Below are 22,946 nucleotides of genomic sequence, written 5' to 3'. Positions count from 1 at the left end.
ACACATCTGCCCTTTCTAACCTTCTAACTATATGACAAGGGTTAAGTTCTTCATATATTATAGTACAAGTCTTTCTCTTTTAAAATGCAGACCAATTTCCTAATCTTCTCAACTACTCATATTATTTACTGGATGATATCATTGTCTGAAAGGAGGCTGGTGAGATCATTACCACAAGCATCAATTTTACACATTCGTATAACCGTATGCCACGTCTCAATCTGGATGTTAATAGCTATCAAGCGTTTAAGAAAACAGCTGTTTTTTTATTCTTCTTTATTTTTAACAGCAATAAGAAATTATTAGAGGGATTTTAAAATAACGATCTTATAACAAGTTATAGTAATAAGTTAATGCTTACGTGCCTTTTAAAAAGTATCATCAAAATAGCCTTGCTTATCCTATGCACAAGGCCTCTTGTCAATCCTAAGAACAGTGTGAGTAGTAATGAGCATGGCACTTAATATTTCATTAATGTTAAAGCATTGTCAGTTGTAAGGTGACTGTTGATTTAAAAATAAGTTTTGGAGGGTGACAAAAGATATTACACATTTGACGTTAGATGCATGATTTCTGGAACGTTAATAAAAGGTTAATAAAAGAAGAATGCATACATCTTAGAATTCAGGAGATGTAGTGATTTTTCCAGCCTCCTTTCATCATCTGTTAAATGAACTTTTGAACTTGGTGGTTTTAGAAAGTTATTGTTGTTCTTATATTTTGGGAATGAGGGACAGTATATTCAAGCATTCTAACCAGATGTATTCCAAACAAAATATTCTGCATTTTACGAATACTTGCCAAATTGAAAATCATATCTTACCCAGAATTTCTTGATTAAGTTTACTCTTACTGCTTTGCTCTCTTTGTACTAAAGTCAGTGAAGTGATCAAAGGTGAGAAGACCACATTATCAAGTGCAAGTGGGGAGAAAGGGATGCTAAAAACATAGTGTCTGTAGGTTGGGTTTGTGATAGTTTGGAATTTCTTAGTTTAATCTTCAATATATTTCACCAAAATGGTATATGTCTTGCTGGTGATGTCTTTCATTTCATATAATATTAGAGAATATATATAATTGTACTCTAGAACTATGAAGTGGTTAAGAGTTCAGTTTCAGGAACCTAGGTTTGAATCTTGACCCTGCTGCATCATTGATGCATGACTCTGGACAAGTTACTTAAATCTCCTTGGGCTCTAGTTTTCCTCAGTTAGAGATTACCCAGATGAAACACAGAGGGAAAAAGACGTGTCCTAAATGGGGACACCAGTAATATCTTCCTCATGGAATCATTTTGAGGCTTAATACTTAATAAAGCACTTATAACAATATTTATATGCCATATAGTAACCTTTTAAGTGTGTTAGCTGTTGTTTTTATTATAATAATAATAATAATGGTAATTTATTAATGGAGTTGATGTTGGGTTAAACATGATAGTGCTATGATTAATTTTTCACTGGCTGGCAATGTAAAGAACAAGATACATGGTATAATATCTTAGTATCAACAGTATACTTCCAATTACTCTGTCCCATCTTTTGTGCTATTGTCATGTGTCTTACTTTTAATATGCTATAAACACATTAAAATTTTACTATTATTCCTTTAGCCATGCAGTTATCTTTTAGAGCAATTAAAAATAAGAAAGCAAGTAAATTTTATATTTACCTTCCTTTATGCTGTTTCCTACTCTTTATTTCTTTGTGTAGACACATTTGTCTGCTTGATATCATATTTCCTTCAGCCTAAAGTACTACTTTTTTTTGTCCTTTTGTGTAGTACACATTTGCTGGTAATGACTTCTCTGGGGGTTTTTTGTTTTTTGTTTTTTTTAAATATTTATTTATTTATTTGGCTGCACTGGGTCTTAGCTGCAGCATGTGAACTCTTAGTTGCAGCATGTGGGCTCTAGTTCCCTGACCAGGGATCAAACCTGGGCCCCCTGCAAGCGTGGAGTCTTAGCCACTGGGAAGTCCCATGACGTCTCTGTTTTCATTTTCCTGAAAAAGTCTATTTTTCTTTCTTTTTAAAAGATATTTTCATTAGGTATAGGATTCTCAGGTTTTTTTCCCCCCTGCAATGCTTTAAACATGTCATTCCACTGTTTTCTGGCTTATGTAGTTTACAAATATTTGTAAAATAATATATATTTATTTGGCTATGTCAGGTCTTAGTTGCACCATGCAGAATGTTTGTCGTGGTGCACGGGCTTCTCTCTAGCTGCATCGTGCGGGGCTCTCTTGTTGTGGTACATGGACTCCAAAGCGTGTAAGCTTAGTTTCCCTGTGGCATGTGGGATCTTAGTTCCCAGACCAGGAATCGAACCGGCATCCGCTTGCATCAGAAGGCAGATTCTTAACCATTAGACCACCAGGGAAATTCCTGGCTTATGTAGTTTTTGATGAGAAATGTTTCTCTCTATGTAATGTGTCTTTTTTCCTCTGGCAGCCTTAAAGATTTTCTTTTTATCTTTTGTTTTGAATAGTTTGGATATGGTTTGTCTAGTTGGTTTTGAGGGGTTAAAGGTGTGATTTATCCTACCTGTTCTCTGAACAACTTATATCTGTGGTTTTGTGTCTTTATTAATTTTGGAAAATTCTCAGCTGTTATCTCTTCAGGTATTTCTTCTGACCTATTCTCTTTTACTTCTCAGATTTCAGTTACACGTATGTTAAATCATTTGATGTTTTCTCACAGCTCTTGGATTTTCTGTTTTGTTCCCTCCCATCCCCACGTTTTTTTCCTCTCTGTTTCTTTTGGGTAATCTCTAACTTGAGCCTGTTGAGTTTACTATTGAGTCGTTCCAAAGCTTTATTGAACTCTATTCCCATGTTTTTCCTTTGTCAGTTTGTGAGGTTTTGGGTGTTTTTCTCTGCTTCCTTGTGTGACTTATAATTTGTGGTGGAAAGACAGATGTTTTATATAGGACAGTAGAGACTGAGCTAAATAGTATTTATGCCTGGCTAGGTCTTTAGCACAAGCAGTCGTCAGTCTAGTCTGTAGTCAAGCTGGTTTTTTGTGTTGCTATGGCTACCCACAGTGCCCTACTGTCTTCAAATTCCAGACTAGGGTTACCTTTTTTCGGGTAGAGGCCTGTTTGCCAGAGGACATTTCTAAAGTCTGCTTTAACTTTTGATTTTATTTTCTCTTTGTTACTGTACCTCAGAGAAGATCTCTGTCTCCACACTCTTCCCTCTCCTTCAGCAGTAGACTGCTGTTATTTATTCCTGAGTGTTTGTTTGCACAGTAATGGAGGTGGGTGAAAGGTACCAGGGTGGGGGACGTTCTCTGTTGTCCTATTTCTGTCTCAAGTTTTAGACTGGATAATGGAGGACAAGACTTTCTCAGTGATTCTGCCTCTCCCACAATGGTGTAGGGGATTTTTAAAGGTCTGGGACTGTGATGTTTTGCTGACCCTCCCTCAGGGATGAAGGCTTTTTTTCTGTTACCTTCCTCTGGTTTGCAGGGGCCAGCTAAAAATAGTTATTCTACAAAGTATACTTATTGTGTTCTTTTTATATTCTGACTTGGAGCCATCTCCCTATGCAAATTTTTGCTATCAGTAGCACTAGAGACACGCAGTTTTTGGCATCAGCTGTCAGAGTGTTATTAAATATATTTATAAATATCATTTAATGAATATGTATTTTCATATGTTGACCATCTAAGTTTTATTCCTTGAATTATCTTTTATCGTGTATTTCAGTGACAAACTCTCACGGCAGATACTAGGTCGGGGTTTTTCTTTTTTAAACAACATAGCACTTCTGACACCAAATGTGTGGAGTTTTTCCCCCACATCAGTCAGTTTTCAAATTCTCTGGACACCACTAACTGGGTGTTCTACAATTCAATTCAGTTCTGATACTAACTACGCAGAGTTAGTGCAGACCCCACAGGTCTTGTCCTCTACTTCAGAAGATGCTAATCTTATGTCCCCGACCTCCTGTACTTCTGACCAATCAGCTATAAGTTGAGGGTTCTCATGTCACCCTCCTGGGATTCAATAATTTGCTAGAATGGCCCACAGAACCCGGGAACGCACTTTATTTAATATCACCAGTTTATTATAAAGGATACAACTCAGGAACAGCCAAATGGAAAGAGATGCATGGGATGGTGGGGGGCAGTTAGTTAGGAGGGAGATGGTGCACAGTACTTTCTTGTCCTTTCTGGATGTTCCAACCTTCTTGCACCTTGATGTGTTCACTAACAAACCTGTAGTTTAGGGGTTCTTATGGAAGTTCCATTACATGGACATGATTGATTAAGTCACTTGCCGTTGGTGATTAGCTCAATCTTCAATTCCTCTCCCATTCTGTGACTTTGGGAAGTGGGGCTGAAAGTTCTAACCCTCTAATCACATCATTAGTTCCTCTGACTACCAGCTCCCATTCTGAAGCTTTGTGAGGACCCACCAAGAGTCACCTTATTAGCATAAATTCAGGTATGGTTTAAAGGGGCTTATTATCAATAACAAAAGATGCTCCTTTCACCTGTATCACTCTGGGAATTCCAAAGATTTTAGAAGCTCTTGTGTCAGGAACCTGGAGGAAGACCACATATATGTTTGTTATATTACACTATCACACTAGGCACTCAGCACAGAAGTGTTGAATAAATTATGTGATTGCTGTTATTGTCCCTTTCTTATGAATAGCTTTTCTTCTTTATTTCTGATTACTATAATACTCAATTCTAAGAGTGTAAAAATATCTTTTTGTATTTTCTTTTTTTTCCTTAAAATTGAATATATTTGATATATAACATTGTGTAAATTTAAGGTGTACAGCATGTTAATTAGGTACATTTATATATTGCAATGTAATTGCCATTGTATTTCCAAACATTCACTTAGAGAATGTTGATCTTTCGAATCAAAATGTGTGTATGTTTAACAAAGGTTGAAGGAAGCTCTCTAATTGCACGAAATCCTTATCACGTTACTGGGACTATTGAAGGGGAGGAACTTATCTTTTTGGACCTTGATGAGGTCTCCCAAAAGAAAGAAAATTCCAGTGATAAATGTGCTTTAGGATAGATACAGTATATTCTTGGCTACTCGAGTATGATAACAAGGTGTAAGGGAGGAAGGAGAGAGAGGAACATCACTGCACTAAAGTTTACCGGGACCTTGTTTGGAATCGGAAATAAAATTTGTTAAAGGTGCTATCAGCCTCAAATTCCTCGACAACTGGAATGTCTAAGATTGGCTTTATTTTCTCCTAGGTGATTTACTGTTCTTTTGGTGGAACATCCAAAGGACTGCACTTCAATAACTTAATAGTTGGACTTGTCCTTCTTACAAGAGGCAGAGATGAAGAGAAAGCAAAATGTGAGTACTTTTATTATCTCAAAATGTTAAAGTACTACATTTGTGTGCAGAATTATCTACCTTAAAATTTTGATGACAGTCAAAGGATTTGAACTGACGTTTCTCCAAAGAAGATATACAAGTAGCCAATAAGCACTTGAAAAAATGTTAAACATAAGTAGTTGTTCGGGAAATGTTAATTAAAATTACAGCGGGATACCACTGAAGTGTGAGATAGCTAATGCAGTCACTTCGGAAAACTGGCAGTTTCTCAAATTGTTAAACATTGAGTTTTCTATGATCCCACAATTTCATTCCTAGGTATACACCCAAGAAAATTGAAAACATATATTCACCAAAAAAAAAAAAAAAGTTCACAGCAGCACTGTTCATAATGGTTACAAAATAGAAACAACCCTAATGCCCATCAACTGATGCATTCAGCATAAACAGAATGTGATATGACCAACAATAGACTATTACTCAACAGTAAGAAGGAGTAAAGTACTGTGTAAGAGTGGAAAAAATTTCCCTTCTAGGTACTTTGGCTGATCGAATAATTAAGTTGATGTAAGACAGATTAACAGTAGAAAACCAAACAAATTGTGTATGTACATACAGCAGCCCCATAAAAATATGAGACCAAAGGGGAGCCAGGTAATTGAGGCTTATGTAACATTCTGAGCTAAGGAAAGGGATAGGGATCATAGGGTACAATGGGAAGGGAGTCCATTCAAAGGAAGGCGGAGGAGATGTTTGGAAAACAAAGGTTGCCCTGTTCTGTTAGTTTCTTAGGTAGGAAGGTTTCTCTGATAATAACTCTCTTTCTGGTATAGGCCCCTTTTCCAAAGTAAATTTAGGCTGTTGAGGGGGAGGTAAAGAGCTTTTCCTGAATCTGCTGGCGTTTGATTGCCTTTAAGCTAGAAATAATTGTCAAGCCAAAGTGACATACCTGGGGGCAACAAATTCTGCTCTACTCCAACAGATACATGCTACAACATGGATGAACCTGAAAACATTATGCTAAGTGATAAATGCAAATCAGAATAGGCTACACATTACATGGTTCCAATCATGTGAAATGTCCAGATTAGGCAGATTTATAGAGTGGTTGCCAGACGCCAGGGGGAAAGGGAAATGGAGAGCTTACTGCTCATGAGTATGGGGTTTCTTTTGGGTAAAAATGTTCTGGAATTAGATAGTGATGATGATTGCACAACCATGTGAATATATTAAAAAACAGTGAATTGTACACTTTATGGAACGTGCATTATATCTTAGTAAAGCTGTTATTTAAAAAATAATTCTGAAAACATAGACTTAGCAGTTTATTCTCGCCTTACTTCACAAATACAACAAAAAGTTCACTTATCTGATAATGGTTTATGCAAATTCTTGGTAAAAGGTGTAATTCTTTTTACTTCTAACTTCATAACGCAGAGTACTAACCACTATACGATCACAGCGCACCATCAGGCTTGTGGCTACTTTTAACTTCAGAGATGAATTTTATTAGACGAATTATCTAAGCCCAGAAGAGGATGGCACCTTTAAGTTCCACTAAGCAGGGAGATATTAAATTATGATGAGACTGCATCATTTACCATCTAAACGTGAAAGGGAGGACACCCTTAGTTAATCATTCATTGTCCGTCTGTGTTTCCTAGAATATGCATTTATTTACTTAATTTTTAATTCATTCGTTTAATTACTTATAATGTCTTATGTCTCCTCATTCTTTTCTTTGAGCTCCCCCAAGACAAATCTGTTCTTAACAAGAGCGTTAGTAAACAGTGTAAATTTTATTGAAAAGTTTCTAGGGGAGATGAGAGGGAAATGTCAGATGATAGTTAAAAGTGACAGCATGGGAGGACTCATCTAGAATTGCTCTATCCTTGACACGCTAACCCCATTGCCTGGCACGTAGTAGGTGTTCAGTAGTATAATTTGAACTATTATCAATATTAATGATTCTCAGAGCAAAACATGGCTGAAAGACCAAGACCAAAAGCTAGCTTTACCAAATACTATATATATAACTCTGAGCCTCTTCCTTGATCTTCTGAGCCCCCGTTTTTTTTTTATCAGTACAAGGATGAAAATAACATCCACCAAAAACTTTCATAATAAAACTCAAAAGAAAAAACTTATGTAAAGCATCCGGCAAGTATCAAGAACTGGTGGGCAATCAATAAGTTGTTAACTGTTATTGTTTTCTCAAAGTGATTGTTTATATACACACAGATGTACCTACAATTAAATGTGTGAAAAACATTGAAGCCAAAATAAACTTTCAAAAAAAAAAGAAAAATTTCCAGGGGAAGTTTAGGAAGGTGTTTATGTTAGAGTATGACATTTTGCTCTAAAAATCCCTAGAATTTTACCCTTGCCCACTGGGTCAGCCATCAGTCCTTGGTGTTCTTGGCTTGCAGTTGCATCACTCCAGTCTCTATCTCATCACACTGCTTTCTTCCCACTGTTTCTGTCTTGTCTTCTTGTAACTTGTCTTCTTGTAATAGGTCATATTGGATTAAGACCCACCCTAATGACCTCATTGATTATATCTGCAGAGACTCTGTTTGAAATAAGGTCGCAATCATGGGTACTGGGGTTAAGATTTCAACATCTTTTGGTGGGGGGAGGGAGGATATAATTTAACTCATAACAGATGGTCAGAGCCTTCCAGCAAATATTCCCCCTGAGGGAATCAGCCGTGGTGTGGAAGGGCAGGCAGTGGAACCCACTGGGCCTTCAGAGGGATGGAATGTCTCTTCTATCTTTCTATCTCCTATCTTTCCAAATAAGGTCATATTCTTAGGTCCTTGGAGGTTAGGATTTCAGCATATCTTTCAAGGGGATGCAGTTCAACCCATAACAGCAGTATTTCAAACATACATATCATATTTACTTCCACCCAGCTTTAAAATTTCTTACCATTGTGGCTTATTTGTTCCAGATCTTGTTTTTTAAGAAATATAAAATAATAGCCAAGGTGAGGCTCTCTCTCTGTATCCCTCCATGTTTCCATCCCCATTCTCCCTTTCACAGAAGTAACCTCTCTCATGAATTTGGTGATCTTTCATTCCTCATGCAGGTCTTTATACATTTATGACATTTTTGGGTGTCCTTAAACATACTTTCAACTGTTTTACACATTTAAAACTTTTAAAATAAATGGTATACCATACAGCTTTTGCAATTTGCTTTTTCCCCTGAATATTATTGATACTTACCCACGTTGAAACGCTTAGTTCCTTTACTCTGCTATATAGTATTTCATTGTGTGTGTGTGTCAGGTTACCTATTTTTTTGTTGATAGACATTTATCTTTCTTTTCCTAAATTTTTCTATTATAAAGAATACTTCAGTGTATGTTGTACCTCATGCATGTATGTATGAGAGTTTTTCGCAGGTGGAGGTGGAGTTGCCCAGAAATTGAATTTCTAGCATAAATATTCATCTTTACTAGATTTTGGCAAGGTACTCTCCAAAGTACAGTGATCTGTACTCATTAACAGTATGTAAGAGTTCCTGTTTATCCCAGTTTATTGCTAACACTTTGTATTGTCATACCTAAACATTTTTGCAAATTTGGTATTTGAAAAGATACCACATTCCTGTCTTATTACCATTGGTTCTTTTCTTTTCTTTTTTTTTTTAGGAATACATTAAATTATGTATTTATAAAGTGCTTGGCACTAGTAATCACTCAATAATTGTTACTTTTCTCTTCCCTCCCTACTTCCAGCAGGGTACATTTAATCTGTGATAAAATTAATTTATTCTTTCTTTCTCCTAGACATTTTTAGTCTTTTTGCAAGCGAATCCGGGAGCTATGTTATACGGGAAGAAATGGAAAGAATGCTCCATGTGGTGGATGGTAAAGTCCCAGATACACTCAGGAAGTGTTTCTCAGAGGTATATTTCAAGATTTACATTTCATTCCTACCTGTGGACAAAGTATTAAACTCTTAGTTGTATAATGAGTTTAGCTGTGCTAAAGAGATGTTTATGTGCAGCATATTCTGGACAATTTTGTATTTAATGGTTGATGTTTTAACGATTTGTGTGCTATATGCTCAAAGGTCCATGACGCTTACTACTGCTGGTTTTGAATCTGAAAATTCCCAATTCTATAAAGGCAACTGTCTATACTTACCGTGTAATGAAGCGTACTCCCCCACTCTCACACCAGCGCACACACGCACACAGGTGATCCTGCAGAAACCCGAGCACTGCTTAAGTTGTGGTGCTTTTCATTGCTTTTCATCGTGAGCATGTAGATATATCACTCATTGGCCTTGAGCCATAGGTGACGTCTGTGATCCATCAACACCTATTTTATCATTTATTTTACTTAATTGATTTGCATAGTGAAATATTTGGGTTTTAAAAATTTGTCATTTTCCTGTTTTCATAAATAATGTATTTTCATTATAAAAAAACTTTAGCAACAGAAAATGTGTATCTTTAACAGAGAAAATTCTTTTATTTCTTTTCAGAGGTCTGCTAATATGGGAAAAGTCCCGAGAGATGGCAGAGTAAAGCCCTTTTACAAGTTTCTGATTCTTTTCTGCAGCACTCAATGCTCTATGATTTCTTGTGGGTGGCTGTTTGACCCACTTCCATTTCCCAGATATGAGAGTCTTTCACTGCTCTCGATTTTATTCAGAGAGTTTTTATTCAGTTTAGTTTAGTCACCTTCCTAACTGTATAAGCATTGGTTATTAATACTCCAGCCATGTGCTGGTTCTTATATCTCCTTGGACTTTCTGGCTTTAGCTTTAGCTTTTCATCACTGTGGCTTTAAGTTTCCTCTGTGTTGATAGCATCTGGAGATTTCCCTTTCTTACTTTTGAGCTTGGCTGAGCAGTTTTTGGTAGTAGTTATGGTGTTACATTTTTCTCAGCATTTCTATGTGTTTGGTGCAGAAGGATTGTCCTCCTGCATTTTTGGTTCTGACTTATTGACTGGAAGTTGCTATGATTGTATTTCAGTACCTCAAGACAAAGAAGATCATGTTTGTTTGTCTTTTGCTTCAATAAAATTTGCTGGGCAGGAAAAGGAAAAAAAAAAGGAATCTAACCTTACAGGCCTGATTAATTGGATTTTTCATAGAGATGTTAGGTGCTTTGCTCATTTTCAGGGAGAATGTAGATTTTTTTTCATTTTAATAAGGTTTATGCAGATATTCCCATTTTATAGATGGGGATTAAATGTGGTTAGCCACCCAGTTCTCTTATAATTTAGGCACAATAGCAGGTACATATATTAGATAATAATTAGTGCTATAGGGAAAGATAAAGTAGACTACAAGGCATAGGTGGTGATAGGGAGGAGGTGGCCAAGTGTAGGTATTTTGTATAGGATAGTTAGGAAAGGCTTATCAGAGAAAGTGACATTAGAACAAAGAATTTTAAGGAAGTGAGGGAGAAAACCCGCACAGATATCTAGGGAAAGCATTTTTCATGAAGAGAATATACCAAAAACCCTGAGGGGACATGTGCTTGACTTGTTCAAGGAACAAGAAGAGGTCAGTTTAGCTGGAATGGGGTGAGCAGAGGAATAGCAGGAAATGCAGTTGCAGAGATTGGGGGAGGGGGTATTATGCGTGGGGAGATTACATATGGCTCACCCTGAGTGAGATAAAAATCTTTAGAGGGATTTGAACAGAAAAATACATGAGTTTCTGTTGTTGGTGTTTAATTACATTTTAAACGTCATCATTTTGGCTCTTATGTAGAAAGTACACTGAACAGAGCATGATTAAGGTATCTGAGTAATCAAGGTAAGAGGTAACAGATCATGGTGTAACAGTGAGGTGATGAGACTCTTTAGATTCTGCATTTATTTTGAAGGTGGAGTCAACAGAATCATTTCTTGTATTGACGATGGGCTGTGACTAAAAAAGAAAAGGATGATTAGGGTGTTCTGCTTGATTTAGTAAATGAATGGAGCCGCCATTAACTAAGATGGGTAATGCTATAGGAGAGGGAAGTTTGAGGTTTCAAAAGCAAGAAAAGTTTAAGACATAGTTAGAGAATCATATTAGACATTTAGGTGGAGTTGTAACTGTGCTTTTTGGCATGTAAGTTGGAGTGCAGAGGAAAGGATTTGTTGGCTTATAGATGTGGATGAGATCATCTAGGAGTGAATTTAGATAGAAAACAGATTGGAAGACTGAGTTCTGTACTCTGAAGTTAAGCGGGGTGAAGAAGAATCAAAACAGGAGCCTGAGGAATATGGTGTCCTGGAAGCCACGTGATAAAAAATGTTTCAAGAGGAAGGAGTATTTAACTGTGTCAGATAAACTGAAAGATCAAGTGAGTTGTCCTTTGATCATTGAGAAGTAAATCATTAGATTTGACAACATGGAGGGTAGGTGATTGGTGTAGGTCTTGTGGAGTTCAAAAATCATTGGAGTCAGGATACTAGAAGGAGTGTGCTCATAAGAGGACATTGTGACAGGGAGAGTGGAATGCTTAAAATTGCATTTTCTGGAAAGGGAGTGGTTACTATAATAAAAATATTGATAGAAGACTATGGTAATAAATGGCTGGGGTAGTCTTGTGTGACGGACAAGATCTTTGGAAGAGAGAAGATCAAAGAAATGAGAGGCCAGGGTTTTGGGATACTCATGTGTATAGCTACTTAAACCATTAGGTATTTATGGTTGGTTAAAAACAACGACAGCAGCAACAAAGAAAAACAAGACTGTAAATGGGCTGATTTTACCTAATTCAACTTTTTGATGTATTTACCTGCTGTAATTTCTGAGTAATGTGTGTGATGTGATCCAGACCCTTGCTTTTCTAGTTACCATGTTTCAGTAACTTGAAATGAAGGAAATCTACATAGGAGTTATATTGATTTTTTTCTTACTGAATTTTTTTGTTTATTGATTCTCAAGGTGGAAATTCATTAGCATATAGATTTTATGCAAATGGAAGTTCTGAAGTACAATTATATTTGAAAACAGCTTGATGTCCAAGTAGATAGCCTATAGTGATATTTAGATAATTCTTCCTTTGTAGATGATAGAAGGGTAAATGTCAATTAAATGCAGGTTTCAAGTTGTATAAGTTCCAAGTAAGGTACCTTAAAATTTGACTAAACCTATGTTTTCTTTTTAAATTTTAGGGTGAAAAGGTAAACTATGAAAAGTTTAGAAATTGGCTTCTTCTAAACAAAGATGCTTTTACTTTCTCTCGTTGGCTACTGTCTGGAGGTGTATATGTGACCCTCACTGATGATAGTGATACTCCCACTTTCTACCAAACTCTGGCTGGAGTCACACATTGTGAGTAATGGCATTTCATTGTATTCTGTTCACAATTGTCTGGTGATATGAGAATATGCCTGTTATCAGTGGATTTTTTTTTCTTCCAAAGTGTAATAAAATGGAATGCTGGAGGCTTGAGTACATAGCTAAAAAGGAAAAACTCTCATTTGTGTCTACTCACTAATATTTTTGTACTCCAAATGTGTGGGGTTCCTCCCCCCCGCCCCAACATACACACACCCCAAGCAGTTCTCAGTGCTCTATGGGTACCAACTGGGTATCCTGCATTTCAGTTCAGTTCTGACACTGTCTACCTGGGGTTAGCACAGACTCCACAGGTTCAGGGCTCAGTCGAAAAAGACCGCCCCTCTGCCCTCCACTTCAGACGCCAAGTCCAGATTGTGACCCGTGCTTCTGACCAACCACCTATAAATGAGACTTCCCAGACCCTCTCCTTGGGTTTGGTAATTTACTAGAACAGTTCACAGAACTTCAGGAAACAGTTACATTATGATTCATTATATAATAAAGGATATGTTAAAGAATATAGATGAACAGCCAGATGAGCAGATACATAGGGCAGGATCTGGAAGGGTCCCAAACACAGGAGCGTCTGTCCCCATGGAGCTGTGATGCCCCAAGTCCTTCTGGCATATAGATGTGTTCACCAGTCTAGAAGCTCTCCAGACCCTGTGCTTTGGGGATTTTTGTGCAGGCTTTGTTACATAAGCATGATCGATTATTAAGTGCATTTCTAGTTCCTCTCCTCTCTCCAGAGAATGGGGAATGAGACTGAAAGTTCCAAGTTTCTGATTATGGCTTGGTCTTTCTAGTAACCAGCCCCTCTCCAGGAGCCTACCAAGAGTCACCTCAGGCATTAGAACAAAAGATTCCTATCACCAAGAAAATTCTGAGGGGTTTAGGAGCTCTGTGTCAGAAATTCCTGTCACTGAGGAAATTACAGGAATTTGGTCAAAGAGCGAATATTAGCAGGAACCAGGGTCATTATTATTATTTCACAATAGCCCTCTACTAATTGTCCTTAACCAAGCTGTATTAGTTTCCTAGGGCTGCTGTAACAAATTACCACAATCTGTAAGCTGAAAAAACAGAAATTATTTTCTCACAGTTCTGGGAGCTGAAATCAAAGTGTTAACAGAGCCATGTCTCCTCTGAAGGCCCTAGGGAAGAATCTTTCCTTGTCCCTCCCAGCTTCTGGTGACCCCAGGCTTTGCTTGGCTTGTAGCAGTTAACTCAAATCTCTGCCTCTGTCTTCACATGGCCTTCTCTGCGTGTGTGTGTCTATGTCCTCTCCTCTTCTTTTAAGGACACCAGTCATTGGATTTAGGGCCCAGTCTAAATTCAGGATGATTTTAACTCAAGAGCCTTAATTCATTACATCTACAAAGACCCTATTTCCAAATAACGTCACATTCTGTGATTCCAGGAGGTAATGAATTTTTGAGGGATGGTAGTTAGTCCAGCACAACACAGGCCTGAGTGTTAACTTCGGTTGTTCTTTCCTGTGGCTACAGAATTGTACCTGCACTGGGCTTTTGCTTATGCTACTTCTTAACACTGGAATGAATACCGTTCCCTTTCTTTCTCTCTGTAAACCTTAGTCATCTTTGAAGACTTAAATCGCATGCTGCTTGGTTTTCATAAAATGTTTCTTGCCTTCCTGTGAGAAATTATCCCTCCTTACTCTGAACTCTCATAACACCTTTTTTGTACCCTTCTTGAATGTGTATCACTTTTATCTTTGTATTATAATTATTGCTAGCATTCTATTTATTTGTACGTCATCTCTCTTAAATCATAGAGATTCTGTATTATTCTTTTATTCACCCTCAGTGTCAAGCCTTAAATAAGTATTTGTTGACTGAGTAGAGGACCTTGAGTATCAAGCGCTATTTGTATCTATTTCTTCATGTAATTTATGAGTTGGCTACTAGTTACACACTAGCTACTTTCCCTCTCATTTTCATTCCGTTGTTATCAGAAGTTCTGACAGATAAATTCTGACATGAATAGACAATGGATTTGATGCTCCGACTTTTCAGTACCCCCATCTTTATTTTTGATAGGAAAGCCTTTAAAAAATTGTTTTGTATAAAAAAATTAGGGAATCTTTTTGTACTTACTTGAAGCTCTGTCTAACTTAAACATTGATATTTGTCATGGATATTCTGCTGAACTCTTGCTTTCTTTTGTGATTGTATGGTAAATTGTTTTTCTGTTATTATTGGCTAAGGGTGTGATTACTTTCCTTGAATGACTTATGCTACAGAAAAAATTATTCTGGCATTTGTTAAAATGGTAAGCAAGACTTTATGCAAGATTTTTGCAGTAGCATATTGCAATAGGGGAGAGAGATTGGTCTTACCTCCAAATATTACAAGGATAAGTAATTTATAGTCAAGGAGCAAGGTGAGGGGGTCAGTGGAGGGAAAATTACTAAGAGGAATCATCAAGGGTAGGGGAATTCTTGCTAAGAACAGGCCAAAGACTTAGTCATTAAATATGAGGTATGAGGAACTTGATCAGATATCAAGGATGGGGGGTGATTTAACAGGATTCTTTGCTGAGGTTCAGCTGGGCAGGCCAAAGACAGCATATGGGGGCCAACTTCGAGGCCTAGTAGAAAAGAGGGCTCAAAAGAGTGGGACTAAAGTTTGGTCAAGGAGAGAGTCTTTGTCAGTTGCTCAAATTAATTCTGACACTTTGCAGATGCAAATGCTGCTTATTGCTTGTTTTTGAAAGCACTGTATTAAAGATTACAGACTTATTTAATCAGTCAAAATAATTATCAAAATGTTAAAATGTAATTTTTTTATCAATTGGGAAGATTTTTGGATTTTTAATGGTATCTAAAAGTACAATGCCTTTGCCTTGTTAAAAAATATTTTATCTTGAATTATTTAAAATATTAATGCAGATGCATTGTTTCTGCTGAAATAATGACCTAATCTCTAAACTGAGTGGTCTCTTCTTAGGGTTATTCATTGTACCTACTAATATCTCTGCAGCATTTTAGCACTATTGACCATTTGGTTTTCTTGAAATTCTCTTCTCCTTTGGTTTTGAAATGTAGTTTTCTAGTTTTTTATTATTTCTTTTGACTTTTCTTTACTGCTCTCCTTTTTCTGTTTACTTTTTAAGTGTAAGTTATTTCTCATGGATCAGCCTTTAGCTCTCTTCTGTTTTTAAATGGCATGCAGGCTTTGCTTCAAATATAGTTTTGGTTTTTTTTTTCTTCACCTATCCTTCATATCTTTGCAGGTGATACCTAGATGAAGTTTTCTGATCTTAAGGTATCTCTCAAACTGTATATTCATTTTAATAAATGCCTCCTGGATATATATTCTGACATCTTACTCATGTTTAAAACCAAATTTATCTTTCCTTACTTCAGTCCATCTATAAGTAAAAAAAAAAAAGCAAACACCATGTTCTTCCTCCTATCTTTTCTTTTTCTTTTTTCTTTTTTTTTTAAATTGAAGTATAGTTGCTGTACATTATTATGTAAGTTATAGGTGAGCAATACAGTGATTCACAATTTTTAAAGCTTATGCTCCATTTATAGTTATTATAAAATATTGGCTCTATTCCCCGTGTTGTACAGAATATCCTTGTAGCTTATTTTATAGCTAATAGTTTGTACCTCTTTACTCCCCTACCTCTATCTTGTCCCTCCCCACTTCCCTCTCCTCACTAGTAACTAGTTCTCTATATATGTGAGTCTGCTCTTTTTTGTTTGTTTGTTATATTCAGTAGTTTGTTGTATATCTTAGATTCCATGCCTCCTGTCTTTTCCATCTTGATCAGTAGTATTTGTAATTCTAGTAATCCACTTTGAGGTTACCTTTGACTTTTCTTTATCAGGCTTCATATGAGATGCTATCAATCTTAACTTAGCCATATTTCTCGCATCTTTCTTTGCTACTGTCATCATTGTAGTAGTTTTCCTTATTTATGTGACTACGTTAGAGATAGGAAAGAATGAAAGACAAGTTTTCTGTTTTTTTAGTTTGCGTTTGAAAAAAAAAAAACCTTCTTAACTTCCCTGCTTGGAAACCCTTGAGAATTCTTCATATTCTGTAGAATAAAGTTTTAAACTCCATAGTATGACTCTAAAGTCTCTTAGTTTATTATTCTTATTTTTCCATACCCATCTCTCGTCACATATGTTCTCTGCTTCAGCTGAAGAGCACTGGTCAATACTCCATGACTATACCATGAACTTCTATAGATACCCTATCTACCATCACTCCTAATATTCCTTCGTTTAGGAACACATTCTGGGGCTTCCCTGGTGGCGCAGTGGTTAAGAATCTGCCTACCAATGCAGGGGACACAGGTTCGAGCCCTGGTCTGGGAAGATCCCACATGCCACGGAACAGCTAAGCCCATGCACCACAACTACTGAGCCTGTGCTCTAGAGCCCACGAGCCACAACTACTGAAGCCCGCGTGCCTAGAGCCCGTGCTCCGCAACAAGAGAAACCACAGCAGTGAGAAGCCAGTGCACCACAATGAAGAGTAGTCCCTGCTCTCTGTAACTAGAGAAAGCCCACACACAGCAATGAAGACCCAATGCAGCCAATAAATAAAACAAATAAAAATAAATAAATTTATTTAAAAAAAAAAGAACACATTCTATTACAAGAAGGGGGACCCCTTCCAGGGCCTGAGAGTGGACTCTTGTCTAACACTCACAAATGAATTGTCTGAGGAGACACACATGCTGACAAAGGAGCAGGCTTTATTGGGAAGGGTTGCCCAGGCAGGAGGGTAAGGGAACCCAGGAGGACTGCTCTGCCACATGACTTGCAGTCTCAGGTTTTATGGTGATGGGATTAGTTTCCGGGTTGTCTCTGGCCAATCATTCTGACTCTGGGTCCTTCCTGGTGGCCTATGCATCGCTCAGCCAAGATTAATTGCAGTGAGGAGAGTTCTGGGAGGTTGGTAGGACATATGAAGTGGTGCCTCCTTTTGACCTTTCCCCAAATTCTTCTGGTTGGTGGTGACTTCTTAGTTCCGTGTTCCTTACCAGAACCTCCTGTTTAAGATAACTCATGTTGTGGTGCCTGGCCAGGGTGGGTGGTTTCAGTTCTTGACAATTGAAATACTTAGTCATCAAACCCAACTCAGATCCTGTCATGCCTTCTCCATTTTTCTGCAGTTAGAATTAATCACTTTTCTCTTTGCATTCCTGCACACTTAACATTTTCAATTGAAGCTGTTAAGATGCTTTTTTGCCTTCCTTACCTTAGAGTCATTTGGAAATGCTGTTTTTCACCAGAAGTTACAAGTCCCTTGAGGACAAGGCTTATATCCTATCCATCTTTGGGTTTTTCTTAATGCAATGGACTAAATGAATGTTGTTGGACTGAACTGTGTTGAAAAATTTTCAGCCACCAAAAGTCTACATTCTAAGTACTGATTTAAACATTTGATTTCCCCAAGAGTGAGCAGGAGGAATGTGTTGTTTTAGGATTGTAGGAACTAAACCCATATGAGGGAGAAGCCCCAAGATAAATCATCACGTTTGAATAAGGTTTAACAACTTCATAGTATTTTGAGTGTTCATATAAAGACATACCATAATTTTAGGGCAAAAATGAATTATATTTGTAAATTTAGGGAACTGCTTAAGGTTGTGAAGTTGCTTACTCTTAAATCTTCCCTTTAAAACTTTTGGTTAGGGACTTCCCTGGTGGTCTAGTGGTTTAGAATCCACCTTCCAATGCAGCATACCCGAGTTTGACCCCTGGTTGGGGAACTAAGATCCCACATGCCATGGGGCAGCTAAACCCTTGTGGCACAAACAGAGAGGCCTCATGCTGCAACTACTGAGCCCACGCTCCACAACTAGAGAGAAGCCTGTGCATGACAACAAATAGCCTGCGTGCCCTCAATGAAAGATCTCATGTGCCGCAACTAAGACCTGATGCAGCCAAATAAATAAATAAAAAACAAAAAAACCTTTCGTTAAATTATGTAAGCTACAGAAAATTAGCTTACTTCAAATACTATAGGGAATAAGCTATCTGAACTAATTATTTTATCTCCTCCTGTAATGCACCCATTGGTTTCCTTGGTAACCATAGACATAAGTTGGTAGTATATAGTGAAAACCTGAAGAAATAACTATGCTTTCAATTTTCTGTTATTTATAACATTTTTAATTGCTGACCTCTTGGCTGAATTTTGTTGTATCCTAGTTTCTTGCTAAGAGGAATACACCAAAATAAAAAATTAATCAACTATTAAATCACTATTATATATTGGTAGTTGCTAGCCTTTATTGAGCATTAGAATTATTTGAAGAGGGTGTTAAAATTGCAGGTTACTGGTTTTCTTCAAAGATTTTTATCAGTGGCCCTAGGACTCGGTACTTTTAATAGATATGCAGGGTAATTCTGACATAGATGGACCATGAACTACATTTTGAGAAATAATACTGATGTGATATTTAGGATTTCTTCAGACTTTGAGTCAGATACTGTGGCCCTGCTACTTATTATTCATGTAGGTATGGGAAACTTATTTAACTTCTCTGAACTTCTTTTTCCTTCTGGAAAATAAGGATAATGATACAACTTAACCTCATAGATGTGTTGTGAGGAGTGTGGGGAAAGAAAAGAATTTTCTTCTACTCATTTTGGGTTCATTGGGTGGGCACTTTAAATTAGACTAACAAAAGACAGATAAGAGAAAAACATCAGCTTACTTTTTTTTTAAGAGCTTTCTCTTTCTGTCTTTCCATATTAAGACTCTGCTTTGGGTTTTTGTTTGTTTTTTTTTAATTAATTAATTAATTTATTTATTTTTGGCTGTGTTGGGTCTTTGTTACCATGCATAGGCTTTCTCCAGTTGTGGCAAGCAGGGGCTACTCTGTTTCAGTGCATGGGCTTCTCTTGTTGTAGAGCATGGGCTCTAGGTGTGCAGGCTTCAGTAGTTGCAGCATGTGGGCTTAGTAGTTGGGGCTCTCAGGCTCTAGAGTACAGGCTCCGTAGTTGTGGCACACGGGCTTAGTTGCTCCATGGCATGTGGAATCTGCCCAGCCCAGGGATTGAACCCATGTCCCCTGCATTGGCAAGTGGATTCTTTACCACTGGCCACCAGGAAAGTCCCTTACTTACTCACTATTGATACTTACTAACTTACTTATGCACTGAAACATTCAGTGATGAGTAACTCAAAGGAGTGTTTAGAGCTTATATAGCATTTTAGCAAAGAACAATAATTTTGTGGAGAAATGACAGGACAAAGGAGAAGGACTTTGAGCTGCTAAGGGTGGCACATTGTGGGAAGGCAGATATGTGGAGAAACTGTTGGTTGATATGGCTCGTTAATAAGGTTTGTCACATAGATTTTTTCCTTTGGTGCTATATCTGGGTTGATAAAGATCTAGGGTTGTCTCTGATGTTTAGCTTCTATCCTTCCTGGTAGAAGGGCAGGGAAGACATCTTTACAGATTAGGCTAATGGGAGCTAGAGAGCTTTTCTTGTATCTACTGCTTCTCAGTTGCTTTCAACTCAAAATAATCCTTATGCTAAAGTGGCATGTTTGGGATGGCATATGGTACTACCCTTCAGGAATACATGAGATAATACCCTTTTTTAAAGGACTCAGCATTATGTCTGGTATAGAATAGGTGCTTTACAATAAATAAGCATCCTCTTTTTTTTTTTTTTTTTCCTTTTTTTCTTTTTTTCTGGCCATCCTGCGTGCTGCACGAGGGATCTTAATTCCCCAACTTGGGATCAAACCCTTGCCCCCGGCCGTGGAAGAATAGAGTCCTAACCACTGGATTGTCAAGGAATTCCCTGCATGCTCTTGTATTAGTGAACATTTGGCTTGGAAATGTCAGTGAGCTTCATCCTACTCTCTCCAGAGAGTAGTTGTTTTGGGAGCAAGCAATTTCCTAATAGAGGGCTGTAGATCAGTACAAAAATTAATTCATCCATGTCTGTGGGGAGAAAGTGTTTTTCTTAACAGTTTGCTTTCTTTTATTTTAGAATTTATAAAAATAAAGAACAGAAATAAACTAGTGCAACAGACAACTCAGTTGCTACTGACTTCAGCAAATAGCTGCTTTCTTAGTGGCCTTTCTTATGAAACTATTATCACAAAGTCAAAATTACTGCTAAATTTCTTATAGAAATTCTGACATGGGCAGGTTTACATTCTGATGACTGTGATTTATCGTATTTATAAATTCTCAGCTTATGGCTAAGCAGTTCAACGTGAACGTCTTTGCAGGCTCTTCCACTCAAAAGACTGCTTGGTACATTAAACTTTTCAAATCGTGTCAGGAATGTGGAACCTTGGGATAAAAATAAAGAATGTTATTAACTGATTTATAAGTAGACAGAAAATATTTATTTTAAAGCATCAGTGACTCCATTTAAATTTGTGTAATGAGCCAAGGTATCTAGGAAACAAAAAGGAGTTACAGTTTTTCACTTGTAAATAACATTTATGTTAGAGTGCAGATGCCTTTAATTACTTTTTCACATACGATTATAAAGTAAAATTTGAAGTCACAGTAAGTTGAACATACTGCCATTTTTAATCAGATTTTGTTCTCTTTTATGTAAATCACAAATGAAACTGGGATGCTGTTGGTATTCAATACAGAGTTAGAATAACTAACCAATTTGATTTACACGAGATTTTGCCGTGGCCAGTACAGTTTTTAGAACTTCAGATTCCAAACTATTGTTACCTTACCTTTTATTTAAATTTAAGAAATTGAATTAAAACTTTTTTTTTTTTGGCTTCGCTGCCTGCCTTGTGGGATCTTAGTTCTCTGACCAGGGATTGAACCCAGGCCTTCAGCAGTGAAAGCACCGAGTCCTAACGTAACCACTGGACCACCAGGGAATTCCCTGAATTAGAACTTTAGCCAAAAGTTCAAGTTTTTATGCTTGAGTAGATCTTAACTAGGTTTTTATCAAGACTGATATATTTTTCTTTTATAATTTGCTAGTTAAATGCCTAAGATTAGATTTCCTAAAAAGATCTTTTTTTGTCAAATATATACAGTGTTTTTAGTGACATTAATTTTTTAACATTTTGATGATATTCAGAATCAGAACATGTATAGAGGACATAAGCATGTTCTATATAGTTAAATGTTTGAACTAGTCATTTGGCTTTTTCTTATAATACCCTTTCCCCACCCATTTTGTTCATGGTTATTTAGCACCACATGGTGTTGGAATTTGGAGAAACAGGCTAAACTCAAAATGTAATTTGTTTTAATCAGCTTTTTACAAATTTAGTTCAGTATATCAAGTCCTCTGCTATTGTACATGAGTAGTCCTGTCCACACACAAGTCTGGCAGCTCTCTGCTTGAGTTTGAAGGCTCATCCTTTAGATGCTAATCTTTGAAATGTCTACATTCTAGCTGAACTGTCTACTAATTCTAGGTTGAACTGCATCTTTAACACTCTTTTTATAACACTCACTGGAAGGTACTTTCTTGTTTTTTTTGTCTTTTATTATGGGTCCATAGCTTAAATCCTTCTATAGGTTATCCTTCTCCCTTTTTTTTTTTTTTTTAAATTATAGCAGAATACAGTGGTTATTCTTTTTGTTTTTCTGTCCTATTACTATCTGTTTCCTCGAGACTTTTGCACGTGCTTTTTTGCTTCTGCTTGTAATAGCCTTCTTCTGCCACACTCTTTTTCCTTTTCCTGGTCAACCCTTAGATGTTCTGTGTGTACCTCTTTAAATATCAAGACTTCCAGGGCCTCTCTGCTTATGTGCTCGCTGAAAACCCTGTGTCTCTGTTCCTTCATTGTACTTTCCACACTGCATTAAAATAACCCATTTTCTGTTCTGTTAGAATCTAAACATTATTTTGTTCACAATCATGTCTATAATTTTTAGCGATAATGTCAGGCACATAAAGTGTTTTTATTGAATGTTTGCAGAATATTACATGATTTTGACTATAGCTCCTGTACTTTATTTTTCCCCAAAAAATGCTTTGGAACATGCCAATTTACCGCGTGCAGATTGAGTACAGTGTACAGTGCTTACTAAAGGAGGCACTGTACTCCTTGTACATTATCTCATTTAATCCTTGTGCCACTTCTGGAGTTCATTTTATCTCCATTCTAAAAATTAGGACACCACGGCTACGAGAAGTTAAAAGAAACTTTCTCAAGATCAAATGGCTAATAGGTGCCAAAACTGGGATGTTTGAACCCCAGAGTGCATTATGCTTATTATCATTTGAAGACAGTTTATTGACACACAGTCATTTTTTTCTTTAATCTTTTATGAGCAGCTTGTAATTGCAGGTGAAAGGAGGTTGTCATGTGGTAG

General features: G+C 37.0%; 1 protein-coding gene across 5 annotated transcripts in view; it reads left to right on the top strand.

The window, feature by feature from the left end:
• The window catches only part of USP32 (ubiquitin specific peptidase 32), a 192,482-nt gene that overhangs the window by 88,646 nt on the left and 80,890 nt on the right, over nt 1-22,946 (top strand). For all 5 annotated transcript variants that reach the window (XM_057714947.1, XM_057714948.1, XM_057714949.1 and 2 more), the window contains exons 3-5: nt 5,233-5,338; nt 9,117-9,235; nt 12,458-12,617. In XM_057714947.1, coding sequence (XP_057570930.1) covers nt 5,233-5,338; nt 9,117-9,235; nt 12,458-12,617 — 385 coding nt within the window. The remainder of the gene's footprint in view (nt 1-5,232; nt 5,339-9,116; nt 9,236-12,457; nt 12,618-22,946) is intronic.

Source organism: Hippopotamus amphibius, chromosome 17 (genome assembly GCF_030028045.1).
Source record: "Hippopotamus amphibius kiboko isolate mHipAmp2 chromosome 17, mHipAmp2.hap2, whole genome shotgun sequence".
Classification (NCBI taxonomy): Eukaryota; Metazoa; Chordata; class Mammalia; order Artiodactyla; family Hippopotamidae; genus Hippopotamus; species Hippopotamus amphibius.
Note: the sequence above shows the minus strand (reverse complement) of the source record. Positions and strands in the feature narration are given on the sequence as shown.